The 15,891-nt window shown below is 44.0% G+C and overlaps 1 protein-coding gene across 1 annotated transcript; it reads left to right on the top strand.

The window, feature by feature from the left end:
- The first annotated feature begins 6,353 nt into the window (after nucleotides 1–6,353).
- On the top strand, nucleotides 6,354–15,671 carry ALKAL1 (ALK and LTK ligand 1). Its single transcript, XM_020871913.2, has 4 exons — nucleotides 6,354–6,551; nucleotides 12,568–12,621; nucleotides 14,312–14,392; nucleotides 15,592–15,671. The coding sequence occupies exons 1-4, from the start codon at nucleotides 6,392–6,394 to the stop codon at nucleotides 15,669–15,671; spliced, it is 375 nt and encodes a 124-aa protein (XP_020727572.2). The 5' UTR covers nucleotides 6,354–6,391.
- Nucleotides 15,672–15,891: the final 220 nt, after the last annotated feature.

Raw genomic sequence — 15,891 nt, 5'->3', positions numbered from 1 at the left:
ATAAAAGTTTATTAAATGCTTTCAAATTCCAATCTTTCGGAACTTGGTTTGAGTTATTCCCAATCACTTGGATGGTTTATGTGCATGCAGCACAGGACATAAACACTTTCAGAGTTTGTAATGCTTCAAACGTTTGCCTAAGAGCATCGCAATTTGTTTCTGTGTCTTTGTATCTGTGTATCTCAGCTCAAAAGTATGAACAGAGCTCATGATGATGCCCTTGCTAGAGAATTATAAATACTGTCTTTGTCCTCCCACTTTATTTAAGTATGCCACTTAGCTGATTCAGAATCATAAAAGTGACATAAAGGTGGCTCAGACTAAACACTTGTGAGAGGAGGCACACAAATTAAGCTTTCCATAATTCTGACATCATTTAGTAACATCTTTAAAGAGCCCCATGTGTTCAGAGTGGTGGCCACTTAGGACAGGACTGTCACATGTGTTTGTATGTCCTCAGAGCAGCATCTTGTGAGGTCCATTCTGTTGCCTTCTTCGATGGAGACCATTTGTGGGCAGTCAGGAAGCCTATATCACCCAGGAGAATCACGTGGTACCAATATACTGGACAATTCTCTTCTGTCCTTGCCTTGATTTTAAGGGTATGTATGGGGACTTCCATGGGGGTCCAGTGGTTAAGAATCCACCTTGCAGGGGACATGGTTTGATCTCTGGTCCAGGAAGATCCCACGTGCCAAGAAGCCACAGAGCCCGAGTGCCACAGCTACTGAACCTGTGCTCTAGAGCCTGGGAGCCACGACTACTGAAGCCCACACACATCGAACCTGTGCTCTGCACCTAGGAAGCCACAGCAATGAGAAGCCCGCACACTGCAAGGAAGAGTAGTCCTTAGAGAATGCTTGTGTGGAGCAACAGAGAGTGAGCGCAACAAAAAATTAATAATGATAAAAATAAAGGTATGTGTGGGCAAGGTATGTAGAGAGACCTGAGAGAAACCACAGAGAGGAAGCAATTTTCCAGTCTCCCTAGACCTATATGTCTTTTCTTTATTTGGTTGCTGTGCTATGGGCTATGCTGTAAGTTGTTTTTTGTTCCAAAGATGGTAAGAAATATGGAATACTTGCCACTCAGCAGATGGATAAAAAGCCTGGTGTTACCTGTCTGCTCATTCCGACACTGTGATGGAAATGAGATTGGCTGTCACATTTATCACAGGCTATGGATTCTTTGTCTTACTTTCCTGATATTTTGTATAGAGATAAGGAGGGAGGAGAAGGGGACAACAGAGGATGAGATGGTTGGATGGCATCACCGACTCAATCGACATGAGTGTGAGTAAACTCCAGGAGTTGGTGATGGACAGGGAGGTCTGGCGTGCTTCAGTCCATGGGGTTGCAAAGAGTCAGACATGACTGAGTGACTGAACTGAACTGAAGGATTTTGTGTCGTCTGTTGTTTTACTGTAGAGTCTTTGTCCATAATTTAACTCATTAATGCCAAAGCTTGTTAATTATAAACATTGCTGAAATGGTTGATAGAAACTGCATGTTGTCACACAACTAGTTTGTTATAGGAAATTTAGTCATAAATATGCCTCTTACTTATTCATTTGGTATAAATCACCTTACTGATATTCTCCTTTTTCTCTCCTTTGTCCTGCTATATAATTGCATGAATCACAGCAAAAACTCTGAAGGGCTGGTAGATAAAAAGGAAAGTAAAAATTAAGCACCCATTTGAAGAATAAGTTTAAGGAACTTATGAAAGTTACTATAGCTTTATTAAAGTTAGAGTGGAAACAACAACTTGAACTTCTGACCTCTGAAACTTAGGTTTTTGATACTCAGCTTGTGTCATCCCACCCGCCATGTTTTTTCATGTGGAACAAGATGGTTCATCTCCAGCAAAGCCTCCTGGGAAGTAGTTGATTCAGAAGAATCAGAGAACTTAAGATGTGTCGGGGCATCTTCGCTGGTGCTGGAAAACAAGGATGCTCAGTGCTGTCACAGGTGTCCATGGAGTGTCAAGGGGAAAGGAGACTGCTTACATACTTCCAGCTGACCATGTTGTGTTGTTCAAGCATCAGATAAGTAAATCAATAATTTTGTGAAGATTATCGTGAATTCTTAATGCTGCTCAAACAGGTAGGCAAAAGTGTGTTGTGTGTGTGTGTGTGTGTGTGTGTCTGTGTGTGTGTGTTAGTCACTCAGTCATGTCTGATTCTTTGCAACCCCATGGACTGTAGCCCACCAGGCTCCACTGTCCAAGGAATCTTCCAGGCAAGAATACTGGAGTGGATTGCCATTCCCTTCTCCAGGGAATTTTCCCAAGCCAGGGCTCAAACCTGGGTCTCCTGCATTGCAGGGGCATACTTCCATCATATTTACAGAATATGTTGTCTATTACTCAATTCAAACTATATTTGTATTGAATGAAGTTTAGGTCAAGTCAGACAGTAAAATATTATGTAACAGTTTTGAAGTCTAGAGTATGTGTGTATAGAATTCCATTAATATAGGGCAGGAAAAAAAGCTATGAAAAAATTGAGTTGTATTAAGAGATTATAGTTAAAAAGAGAAAGGTGAGTGTGAAATTTAATACACTTAGTTCTAGAGAAAAATGAGCTTGAAAGCTTTTGTTTCTACAGGAAGGGGCTTGGGTCCATAAGGCTTCCCTAGTAGCTCAGCTGGTAAAGAATCTGCCCGCAATGCAGGAGACCCAGGTTCAATTCCTGGGTTGGGAAGATTTCCTAGAGAAGGATAGGCTACTCACTCCAGTATTCTGGCCTAGAGAATTCCATGGACTATATAGTCCATGGGATTGCAAAGAGTTGGACATGACTTAGCAACTTTCACTTCACTGGGTCCATAAACTCCATGACATGCTTTGTCTTGGAAGTTCTCCCAGATTTTTGTGTTCCCTGAATTCAAAACTGAATTGGGGTCCTGAATTTCTAACAGACAACCCTGAATCAGTAATCTCAGCTGACCTGAAGTAGGACTTCTATTCACTTTGGTAAAAAAAAAAAAAAACAAAAAAAAACCTTGTTATAAAAGAAGATACAAAATACATATAGAGATGATGATTTTAAGTTTGGGAAAGTGTAGCAATGAGTTTTTCAATTGTGCCTTTTACTTAGTCTTTCTTCTTTTATTTTGGCCATAGTGTATGGCTTGCTGGTGGGATCTTACTTCCCTAACTAGAGATTAGAATCTGGGCCCTTGGCAGTGAAAGCTCTGCGTCCTAACCACTGGACAGCTAGGGAATTCCCTAGTTGTGCCTTTTGAAATCTGTCTTTTAAAACTGTTTGAGAGCATGAATAGCCAAAACAATATAAAGAAAGGAAAACAAAATGGAAGCATCACATTTCCTGATGTGATGTAAAACTTTATTACAGAGCTATAGTCATCAGAACAGTGTGTGCTGACATAAAAACAGACACACAATCAATCAATGAAACAGAGCCTATAAATAGAGGGTCGTTAATAATATGTGGCCAATTTATGGTAAAGAGGTAAAAAATATACACTAGGGAAGGGATGTTCTCTCCCATCATCAGTGTTTGGAAAATTGGACAGCCATGTTCAAAAAGAATGAAATTAAATTACCATCTTACACCATACACAAAAATCAATACAGAATGGATTAAAGATGTGAATGTAAGATCTGGGAAGCATAAAACTCCTAAAAGAAAACATAGCAAAAAATCTCTTAATATTGGTCTTTGCAATGATTTTTTAGATTTGACACCAAAAGGAAGTGCAACAAAAGAGGAAATTAAGCAAATGGGACTACATAAATATAAAAGCTCTGCACAGCAAAGGAAACCACACCCCAAATGAAAAGGCAACCTACTGAATGGGAGAAAACACTTGCAAACTATATATCTGGTAAGGGGTTAGTATCCAAAATACATTAAAAATTCACATGATTCAATACCAATGCCCGCTGCTCCCCAAACAACCTGATTTAAAAATGGGCTGAGGAACTGAATAGACATTTTCCAAAGAAGACATACAAGTGGCCAGCACGTACATGAAAAGATGCTCAACATTGCTGATCATCAGGGAAAATTTTAACATCACAACCACAGTGAGAGATCATCTCACAGCTGTGAGTACGGCTGTGATAGAGTGAGTGAAAGTTGCTCAGATGTGTCCGACTCTTTGCAACCCCATGGACTACACAGTCCATGTAATTCTCTAGGCCAGAATACTGGAGTGGGTAGCCTTTCCCTTCTCCAGGGGATCTTCCTGACCCAGGAATCGAACCAGGGTCTCCTGCATTGTGGGTAGATTCTATACCAACTGAGCTATCAGGGAAGAAAGGTAATAAATAGTGTTGATGAGGATATGAAGAAAAGGGAATCCTTGTGCACCGTTGGTTCACAGTTGGTTTAAAATAAGTGCAGCCACCATGGAAAACAGAGCTATCATGTGACCCAGCAGTCTCGCTTCCGGGTACAGATACAAAAGAAATAAAGCCGTATCTCAAAGAGATGTCTGCACTGCCATATTCACTGCAGCATTAATCACAGTAACCAAGATCTGGGGCCTCCTAAGTGTCCATCAATAACAGATGAATGGATAAGGAAGATGAAAAAGCAGGAAGCCCTGTCATTTTTGACAACATAGATGGATCTGGAGGGCATTACGCTAAGTCAGATAAGCCAGGCAGAGAAAGACAAAATTGCATGATATCACTTATGTGCGGAATTTTTTAAAAAGTCAAACACATAAAACAGGGAGTAGAAAAGTGGTTGCCAGGGGTTGGGGGCTGGGGAGACAGGTTGGGGAAAAGGGTACAAACTTTCAGCTACAAAATGAATAAGGTTGGAGGGTGATTTTTCACTGACATAAATAGGTGATGGGTTCCCTGTCTCACTGTCGGTTCTGTGTCTCTTCTTCCATCAGCATCATTTCACACTGTAGTTTCCCCACTGTTTTCACAGTTATCCCCAACTTGTATTTCTGATTAAAATTAATTTTGGAAATATTAATACCTGTCAATGTCCCCACACTGCTAATGTTGTCCTATTTCCCTTGAGTAGAGCTGTGAGGAGTTTATTCCCCTTCACCAGGCGCTGCCCACACCCTGTTTTTTCCCCTAAGATCCCTTGGCCATGTGGCCCACGGTGGATTCTCTCACACTGCTGTGTTTGCTGTGAAACACCAGATTCTTGTGCTTCTTTATAGTAAAGTGACAGGAAGCATCAGTCTTCACCTGGAACACGTGTGTGCCTGCCTGCTCAGCCACTCAGTCCTTCCAAATCTTTCACCCCGTGGACTGTAGCCCACCAGACTCCTCTGTCCATGGGATTTTCCAGGCAAGAACACTGGAGTGGGTTGCCCTTTGCTCCTCTAGGGGATCTTCCCCATCCAGAGATCGAGCCCCGCGGAAACACACTTTGTTTCCAAGACTTTCACTCAAAGCCACGATTTTCTAGGCTCTTGTAAGGCTTGCTTTGTTTTCGCTATTTTCCGGACATTTTGGCAACACCAAGTCTAGCAAAAACACTTGAAAAAGTTGGGATTACTTTTGGGGATTTGTGAGGGACAAGATGTCTTTGTAGGACTGTTTAGCGTTACTCCTCCCCTCTTCGTTCCACCAGCTGTGCACTTTGCATCTGAGGAGACAAGAAGCAACCAACTAATTAGCCAGGGATTTCAAAACTTCTCAACATGCATAATATAAAGCAATAAAGAGGGCTAATGAAATGTTTGGAACCGCTATAATTCACGGGGCGCGCTTTGATGAGAGATGCCCATTTCATTTTAACAAGAACCGCTGGACTTAACCTCATTCTCTCTCGTGGGCATCCACCAGAGGCTGGAGAGGAGCTCTTTGTCTTAAGGAGACCACCCCGGCGAACTGCGCTCCAGATTGCACGGTTAGGTGGTGGTAAGGGGTACCATGCGGGGCCGAGGGCCCGGGGCCGGGGGCTGGGGTCTGCGGCGGGCTGGAAGGAGCCGCTGTCCTCCACCCACTCCCAACCCCGGCCCAGGTCAGGGCAGCGGGCGGGGCTCCGGGCTGGGGGCGGGGCTCAAGCTCCGGGGACCCACACCTTCCAGCCTGGGAACCGCCTCTCCGCAGCCGCGCGCCGCTCCCGCGCTGCTCTTTGCTGTCCTGATCGGGAAGTTGCCGGTTCTCTCGAGCCGGGTGGGCTGGACGCGGCGGTAGAGAGAGCGGGCCTTGCGCGGGGAGTCCGGACACTCGCAGAGCCAAGGCTGGGTCATCGGAGAGGCTGCGCGGAACCGTGAGCATCCGAGCTCTGGGACTCGCCCTGTTCCCCACGGCAGCCCCGAGTCCTCGTCCTGCGTCCGCGCCCCGCGTCCCTCCCCAAGGCGCGCAGGTGTCGCCCGCCGTCTGTCCTCGGGGAGCGGACCCTCCGCTCGGCACCCGCCTGCTCTCCAGCCGCTCCTGCACGCCCATGCGACCGGCGAGGCCAGGCGTCCCGGTGCCCGCGCTGCTCCTGTTGGCGCTCGTCCTGACCCCGCGAGGGACGCAGGGGAGGCCCGGGGGCAGCGGGGGAGCGCACGTCGCGGGCGAGGAGCCGAAGCCGTCCCTTCCCGCGGCCCCTCGGAGCGCAGGTGAGCAGCCCCGCGCGCGAAGCCTGGGGCGGGGCGGGCTTCGACGGCCCCGAGCGGCGCTGGGTTGGGGCAGCCTGACCGTGCACCGCGGAGAATAGGCGTCGCTGCCGGTACCTGGCGCTCAGGGAAAGAGGTCATGAGATTATTAGATGTACCGCAGCCGAGACTTAAGTGACCGGAAACCCATCTGGCAAAGGAACCAGCCCGAGGCTCCCCTTCCCGGTGTGGGAGGGCTTGGGGGTGCGGGCTCGCAGCCCGAGGACCTGCCTTTCCGTCCCAGCGGTATAGGCCGGAGGACAGGTCAGCACCTAGCAGGGCCCCGTGCCGGTCTCTCTGAGTTTGGGGATAAAGTCAGATCACCGGCGTCTGGAGCCCCGACACTTTTCTGCGCCCCTCGGAGCTGGCGAGGGGGCTCGTTGGGGAGTGCGGGGATGCTTAGCTGAGTCCCCCTCCCCGCCCCCACGCTGCCCACGGCTCGAATCAGCTCTGGGCGCTCAGGATCCTGGCCGCTTAGTTGTCCAACGAGTGATGGAGTAGAAGGGGTGGATGGGGAAGGAGAAGTAGCAGCCAACGTCGGGGGACACCGAGGTGGAGACGTGAGAAGCCCGGGACTATGGGGTGCAGGGCGCGCGCAGGGCAGGAAGGAGGGAATGTGTGGGAGTGAGGGGGTGTGGGGGTATGTGGGGGGTTGGGGAGTAGGAGGCAGCCCCTCAGAGGTGTCTCTGTTTGGAGCCTGTGCGCACGTGGAGATGCCCGCCTAGGCTGGGAGCAGAGGCGCCCCTGGGGGGGTGTACCTCGCTGAGAGGTCGCAGCACAGGGCGGCAGTCTTGCTGTCATTTAGCCGCTCAGCACACACCGGACGCGCTTTGATGGGTGTGGAAACACAAGGTTAACCAACATTTTTGGGTTTTGTGCTGGAGGAACTCGGATTTGACTTGTCCACCCCGATGTCCCTGCAGTCTGGTCCCGCCTTTGTTTTGTCGTGCCCATCAATCACCCTGGTTCAAACCAGGCTGTCTCCCTAGCGCCAGGAGTGCCCCCTGCTGGGGCCTCAAAATAGACAGTGTGCTTTCATTACCTGCATCTTGTCTTCTCCACTGTTCCACCATCACACCAGCAGAATGGAGCAAAGCATCATGCCCAGAATTCTGCAGAAGATGGGGAGCACTGGGGTCTTCTCTACTGAAATAAAGACAGGGTCGACTGACTGAGAAGTGGGCAGTTGCGGGACTAGAGGGGGGTTGGAGGAACTTGGGACAGAGAAGGAATTGGTGTGCAGTGTCTAACAGGTGGCGCTAGTGGTAAAGAGCCCACCTGCCAATGCAGGAGACAAAAGAGACAAAGGTTCGATCCCTGGGTCAGGAAGATCCCCTGGAGGAAGGCATGGCAACCCACTCCAATGTTCTTGCCTGGAGAATCCCATGGACAAAGGAGCCTGGCAGGCTACAGTCCATAGCATCGTATAAGAGTTGGACATGACTGAAGAGACTTAGTATGCATGCATGCATGCCTGCACATGGGAAACAGAAGTATAAGAGGGGCTTTTTGAGAGTTTTGAAAGAAAGGCTTTGCCTTTTCAAGAGGTGACAGTACATTCTTCTGCAGACTGATGGAACCAGATTTGTGTTACTGTGTTTTTTTTTTTTTTTTGGTTTTTTTTTAGTATAAAAGCTTGCTGGCATGAGGCTTACAGCAGGGGTGTAAAGGTCATTTATGAACAAGTACAAATGAATTTTCTTTGTAGCACCAGACTTTCCTCCTGTCACAGATAAGTAGCGGTTTCTCTAGGTTTTCCAGGGACGTCCTAACTTCTCTTGATGGCAAGACATTAAGTCCCCTGTGACCTGCCCTGTCTTCCTTTCTGGGGTTCTCACAGGTTCAGGTCACATGAGTTGGTCCTGCTCCTCACAGACGCTGGCAGCTGCTGCCTCTGTCTTGCCACCAGCCCCAGGAACACACTTCTCTTGCCTATGCCTGTCAGAATTCACCTCCTCTCACAGGCCCTCTTCCTCTGTGATGTTTTTGTATCTATTTCCTTGTTAAAACAAGACAAATTGGAATCCTAAATTCTTTGCAGTATCATCAGTGAAATATTGAAGATGCTGTACATTCCAAAAATGTATTCTATCAAGTTCAGTTCAGTTCAGTCACTCAGTCACGTCTGACTCTTTTTGACCCCATGGACTGCAGCATGCCAGGATTCCCTGTCCATCACTGACTCCTGGAGCTTACTCAAACTCATGTCCATTGAGTCAGTGATGCCATCCAACCCTCTCATCCTCTGTCGTCCCCTTCTCCTCCTGCCTTCAATCTTTCCCAGCATCAGGGTCTTTTCAGATGAGTCAGTTCTTCACATCAGGTGGCAAACGTATTGCAGTTTCAGCTTCAGCATCAGTCTTTCCAATGAATATTCAGGACTGATTTCCTTTAGAATTGACTGGTTTGACCTCCTTGCAGTCCAAGGGACTCTTAAGAGTCTTCTCCAACACCACAATTCAAAAGCATCAATTCTTTGGCACTCAGCTTTCTTTGTGGTCCAACTCTCATATCCATACATGACTACTGGAAAAACCATAGCTTTGACTATATGGACTTTTGTCAGCAAAGTAATGTCTCTGCTTTTTAATATGCTGTCTAGGTTTGTCATAACTTTTCTTCCAAGAAGCAAGCATCTTTTAATTTCATGACTGTAGTCGCCATCTGCAGTGATTTTGGAGCCCACAAAAATAAAGTCTGTCACTGTTTCCATTGTTTCCCCATCTATTTCCCATGAAGATGGGACCAGACACCATGATCTTCATTTTTTGCATGTTGAGTTTTAAGCCAGCTTATTCACTCTCCTCTTTCACTTTCATCAAGACACTCTTTAGTTCCTCTTCACTTTCTGCCATAAGGGTGGTGTCATCTGCATATCTGAGTTTATTTATATTTCTCATGGCAACTTGATTCCAGCTTGGGCTTTATCCATTCTTGCTTTTTTCATGATGTACTCTGCATATAAGGTAAATAAGCATAGTGACAATATACAGCCTTGACGTACTCCTTTTCCAATTTGGAACCAGTCCGTTGTTCTGTGTCCAGTTCTTACTGCTGCTTCTTGACCTGCATGCAGGTTTCTCAGGAAGCAGGTAAGATGGTCTGGTATTCCCATCTCTTGAAGAATTTTCCACAGTTTGTTGTGATGCACACAGTCAAAGGCTGTAGTTAATGAAGCAGAAGTAGATGTTTTTCTGAAATTCTCTTGCTTTTTCTATGATCCAACAGATGTTGGCAATTGGCTATCTGGTTCCTCTACCTTTTCTAAATCCAGCTTGAACATCTAGAAGTTCTCGGTTCACATACTCTTGAAGCCTAGCTTAGAGAATCTTGAGCATTACTTTGCTAGGGTGTGAGATGAGTGCAATTGTGCATAAGTTTGAATATCTTTGGCATTGCTTTTCCTTGGGATTGTAATGAAAACTGACCTTTTCGAGTCCTGTGGCCACTGCTGAGTCTTTCAAATTTGCTGGCATATTGAGCCTTTTCACAGCATCGTCTTTTAGGATTTGAAATAGCTCAGTTGGGATTCCATCCATTAAGTATTGTTGTACAATTTTAAATAATTTAAACACTAGGTATATTAAAAATCATTATATAAAAAGACACTAGGATGAGATGGTTGGATGACATCATCAGCTCAATGGATATGAGTTTGAGCAAACTTCGGGAGATAGTGAAGGACAGGGAAGCCTGGTGGGCTGAAATCCATGGGATCACAAAGATTCGGACACTACTGAGCAACTGAAGAAACAAAGTATTAAAAATCAGGGCACCCACACATATGACACATATGTGTCCTTGGTCTGTCAGCTGTGAGGGCCTGGGAGCAGCCACGCCCCAGTAGCAGCAAGTACACCTGGTATCCAGACTTTGATTCTGATACCATGCTCTGTAAGAGGAACTGGGGCTCCTGGGAGAAATGACTGATGCTAACACAGGACAGGAGATGACTCGGGATGAGCTTGGAGCATCTGTTTGTACCTGAATGTAAGGAAGTGATAAAAATTCAAAACACCATCAACAACCATGCCCCCCAATGATGGCAGATTTTTACTGGAAAGAATTCTGTCTCTTACCTGCTACTGAGCACAAATGACAAATGCATTAGTTAGTAATAATATTATATCTTGTTGATTATGAAGGAACTCAGTGCTGAGTATTCAAGATGTTTTATGTATTTTTTGGAATATCTAGAGTACTGCTTTCAAATGTGCAAATGACTCTCCTATGAGTTCCCATTGAAGTGACTCTTAGATCTGGGCCTGAAATCCTGTATTTCTTACCAACTCCCAGAGATCTGAGAGATCTCAGCTCCCATGGAACTGAGCTACTACTCCATATGCGTTATTTTAAATACTTATATTTTCCCTCAGTGATTCTCTCAGCCCTGATGTAATAAATCTAGTTCTTATTTTTGAAAGTATAATTGTTTTTATATTGAGTTGGCCAAAAAGTTCATTCGGGGTTTTCCATTGGATAGTATGGGAAACCCCAACCCACTGTATTGGGATAGAGAAGAATCATGGGGTTTCCCAGGTGGCACTAGTGGTAAAGAAGCTGTCCGTCAATGCTGGAGACATAAGAGACGGGGGTTCAATCCCTGGGTCAGGAAGATCCCCTGGAGGAGAGCATGGCAACCTACTCCAGTATTCTTGCCTGGAGAATCCCACGGACAGAGGAGCCTGGTGGGTCCAGTCCATAGCATCTCAAAGAATAGGACAGGACTGAAGTGACTTAGCAGAATAGTCATGTCATCTCTTTAAAGGAAATGATGACTCAAGGAACTATATCACAAATATTTCAGTTCAAGTACATAAAAATGCTAGATTGAAACACACAGTAATGCCCTTTGGCACCTCAGAAGGTACTAAGGATCCACCAACATGGCTTTGTATAGAATTGATCGTGGCAGAGCAAATTGTCTTTTTGGTAAGATATTAAGTTGTATGCAGGTAAAAGCAATCACTAAAACACATTTTTTGTTATCTTCTAGTTGTTCTGTGTTATGATTTTTTTATTATTTCACATGATCTCTGCTCATTTTTAAATAAGAAGTAGGAACAAGCGATAAGCTTGCCAACCTTATATACATAATATGCAAATTTGTTCCTTTAAAAATATATTATTGTAAACTTAATATTGATGAGGGTAACAGATGGTAACTGTTTTGGTTAAATAAAAACTAGAAATTTTCATAAATTGGATGAATGAGATGAAAGGTTATTCAAGTTGTTCCAAGGTAATTTTCATGCATTACCTAGGGATCTTTTTGTTTTTAATCCACCTGTACATGGAACCTCTTATACAATTGTCATTAGCTACCAGAGGAATGAAGGATACATTCTATTCTTGCACTGTCCGGTATGGTAGCCACAGGTACTTATGACCGCTGAACACTTGGAGGGTGGCTGGTCCAAAGTGACATGTGCTGTGAGTGGTAAATACACCTCAGATTTTGAAAGTTTAGTATAAAAAACATAGACTACCTTTTTTCGTGCATGCGTGCTGAGTTACTTCAGTCATGTGTGACTCTTTTTGACCCCGTGGACTGTAGTCTCCAGGCTCCTCTGTCCATGCAATTCTCCAGTCAAGAATACTGGGGTGGGATGCCATTCCCTTCTCCAGAGAATTCTCCTGACCCAGGGAATGAACCGGCATCCCTTACATCTCCTGCATTGGCAGGTGGGTTCTTTACCACTAGTGCCCCCTGGGAAACATTGATTACATATTGAAAGGAGAATATTATGGACTTACTAGGTTAAACAAAGTATTAAAATTTCACCTATTTTTTTTAGCTTTAAAAATATAATCAATATTTTGCATTATTAAATATTACAAAATGTTTAAAATTTTAAATCACTATTTTCAAATATTTAAAATTACTGAATTGTTCTTTTGAATTAGTGTTTCTAATGTTATTTTTAATGAAGAAGACACTTTCAAGAAATTTTAAGAGTTTTTCTTTTTTTCTTTTCAGAAATATTCCCAAGAGATTTGAACTTAAAAGACAAATTCATCAAGCATTTCACAGGTAAGCATGAACTTTATCAGTGATTCAATTAAATAAAAAGACTGTATGCAGATTACTTCATGAAGCAGTGAGGATTTGAACATAAATGTCTGTGAGAGGCTCACAGTTGGGTCAGGAAGGTGGACAAATCCTATTACCTCATATTAATGCGATATAAACCAGATCTGGGTGAGTGATAGAAGTGTAAGCAGAGTTTAGGGAAATACAGGAAGTGGATGGTTTTGCCAGAGACTACCAGGAACTGCTGTCGGGGACACAATGAGTAAGTTGGGCTCTAAGGATGAGTAGAGTTTTCCCTTACCAGAGAGGCATTCTGGTCAGAAGGAATCCTTTGAACATGTGGTGTGGTCTGGGGCAGGTTGTGGGCCGTTTAGGCAAGAGTATGTGTGGCCAGGGGCAGAGGATGGCTGGATCAGTGGGTGGAGTCATGTGACAAGCTCTCCGTGGTACACTAGGGGTCTAGCCATGTTGCCTGGCCAGCTACACAGTGGAAGTGTTTCGCCCAGGGCAGAGCAGACTTCCTGACGGCTCATTGTCACATGGTCAGCACATGTGGCTTCCTCTCCCACGACACTCCTGGGTTCTTCATGCAACTTGGTGAATCATTACAGTTACCCTGTGCCCCACATTCTAGCAAGTCACCTAATCATCGTGAACTGTGCACTTGACCTTCACTCTATTCCTGTGCACTTGACCTTCACTCCATTCCTAGTCTTCTCCTAGTGGTTAAGAACCTGCCTGCCGAAGCAGGAGACATGAGTTCCATCCCTGGGTCAGGAAGATCCACTGGAGAAGGAAATGGCAACCCACTCCAGTGTTCTTGCCTGGAGAATCCTATGGACAGAGGAGCCTGGTGGGTTATAGTCCATGGGGTCACAAAGAGTTGGACACAACGGAGCACCTTTCTCTATCGGCACTCTGGGCTCTCCTACCACTTCCATAAAAGCAGACTCCAGACGCAGGGATGAATTTTGGTGTGGACTATCTTGGTTTGTGGGCAAAGATAAGGGAAGTCTCAATGCCCTGTCCACTTTACAGTAGGCCTTGTCGCTTATAAGACACAAATCACTCTAAGCAGAAAGTGGAATAAATGTCCCTGCATAGAAACTTCATCCCTGTTAAATACAAAACTGAAGAACATAAAGTATAAACCAGAGATACTTGTGTTTTCATTCTTCACGTCCTCTTAATTCGCTCTCTGCAGATTGTTTTCCTCTCCTATCTAGAGCTTTTCCCTCTTAATTATTCTGAAATTATTCTCTCTTAATTTTTCTGAAATTGAAGGTTCTTTTATGTGAGTTGTAGAGACTGTGGAGTGAATTTTTATTGTTTTTTACAGACACACCTCATTGCCTCCTCCAGAATCTGGGTAGGGGGAAGACATGCTCTTAGGCAAGGTCTTTTAAGGGCATGGGAAGATGTAAACCAGGGATATCATCACTATGCAGAAAGTGCTAGGGAATTTGTTTGGAAAACACACCAACGTGCACCATAAGTGTTCTTTTCTTTTTTTTTAATTTTTTATTTATTTTTTTATTTTTTCCATTTATTTTTATTAGTTGGAGGCTAATTACTTTACAACATTGCAGTGGTTTTGTGGTGGGAGGGGGGACCGGGATGGGGAATACATGTAAATCCATGGCTCATTCATTTCAATGTATGACATAAGTGTTCTTTTCCTGTCCGATAGGGCCAGTCACGTTTTCAGCTGAGTGCAGCAAACACTTCCACAGACTCTATCACAATACCAGGGACTGCTCGACGCCAGCTTGTAAGTAGCTTGGGTCATTTTCGTTCTTTTAAAACTTCCTTGGTAGCCTAGTGGCTAAGACCCCATGCTCCCAGTGCAGGGGGTCTGGGGCTCAATCCCTTGTCGGGAAACTAGATCCTGCCCCAACTAAGGCCTGGCACAGACCCCCAAGACACTATCCAACTGTAGGTGTGTGTAATCTTAAACTTCAACTGTCTGTGAGTGGGAAATAATAGACTAAATATTATAAGAAATAATCCTGATGGTACTCACACTTAACGTGTGTGTGTGTGTGTATGTGCCGTTGACACTGTCAAGCAGTGAAACCATGTTCTAATTGGGACTATTTCAGACAAATCTGAAAATAGCCAGATTTCCTTAAGGACCATGGTGTTTGTCAGGATTTAAACCTTTTATCATTTTTAAAATTCTTTGGCACAAATAAGGCAGTCTCATATAAATGAAAAAAAAAATGACCATGAAGTATAAGTAAAAATTTCCTCATAAGTTTTTAAAAAAATAAATAGTTTCATATCACATCCTGTATATAACAAGTGATAGATTTTTTCCTGAATAAGGGTAACATGTATTTTAAAGGTTGCCTAATGAATTCTTTTTGATACTTAAGTTACTGAACTGAGTAGCAATTCCAAACATAGTATTTAAATGCTCTCCTTTATCTAAATCGTGGTTAAGTATGGTAACTCAGTTGCCTGTTTTAAATTCCTTTCTCAGTCTAAACTTACTTTTAAAAAAAAAAATGAACTTTAAACATTTTGTAGTTTTTTAAAAAACTAAATTGGTCATCTTGAGGGATATTTAATTTTACCCAGGATGTTGAGTCAGAGTTGTTGTAAGTTTTTCAAAAATGCTTGTGTTTGGTGACTAGGGAGGACGAGTCCTGTTGACATCTAGGCAGAATGATTAAGTGGTAGCTCAGCCTGGTGGAGAAACTTTGGGCTTTGGAATGAAGCTGAATACTAGCTATGAGATTCTTACCATTTTCAGGCTGTTTTCTCATCTCTACAGTGAAGACAGCAATAGCATCCAGCTGCTTACATCAGTAGGAGAATTAGTGAGAAAATCCAGTTAAGTACTTGCTCTATTAGATGCTTATTAAATTATAGCTATCATTATTAAGTACTAGTGACAATAATTTAACACTTTACCCACATATGTAGTAACTGTACACATACTTGTCTTTTAAATGTTTTTCCTAGATTACAAAAGATGTGCTAGATTGTTAAAGAGACTAGCAGTGAGTCCTCTGTGCTCGCAGACGGAGAAGACCTACATGTGAGTATGTATTTATCAATTTTCCTTTTTCCGTTTAACAGCTTCATTTCTTAAGAAATTTTGAACAATTTAAAAACCCCAGGAAGCTGATTTTAGCACCACCTAGTGAATAATCTGTGGATTTTCCACTTAGTGTTAAAGTCTGGTCTAAATAGCATATTTAATTAAAAAAGTATGTCCTCAACAATGATTGAATGAATAGAAACAGCTTTTTTGGCAACCTT

The sequence above is a fragment of the Odocoileus virginianus genome, chromosome 15, assembly GCF_023699985.2.
Source record: "Odocoileus virginianus isolate 20LAN1187 ecotype Illinois chromosome 15, Ovbor_1.2, whole genome shotgun sequence".
Taxonomy (NCBI): Eukaryota; Metazoa; Chordata; class Mammalia; order Artiodactyla; family Cervidae; genus Odocoileus; species Odocoileus virginianus.
The sequence above is the reverse complement of the archived record's forward strand: the minus strand, read 5'-3'. Positions and strand labels throughout refer to the sequence as shown.

Bases quoted from the DNA above. Each gene is read 5' to 3' on its own strand.
- ALKAL1 (XM_020871913.2), top strand. From the start codon at position 6,392: ATGCGACCGGCGAGGCCAGGCGTCCCGGTGCCCGCGCTGCTCCTGTTG. The intron at 6,552-12,567 runs GTGAGCAGCCCC...TTTTCTTTTCAG, and splicing joins CGCGGCCCCTCGGAGCGCAG to AAATATTCCCAAGAGATTTG. The intron at 14,393-15,591 runs GTAAGTAGCTTG...TGTTTTTCCTAG, and splicing joins GGACTGCTCGACGCCAGCTT to ATTACAAAAGATGTGCTAGA.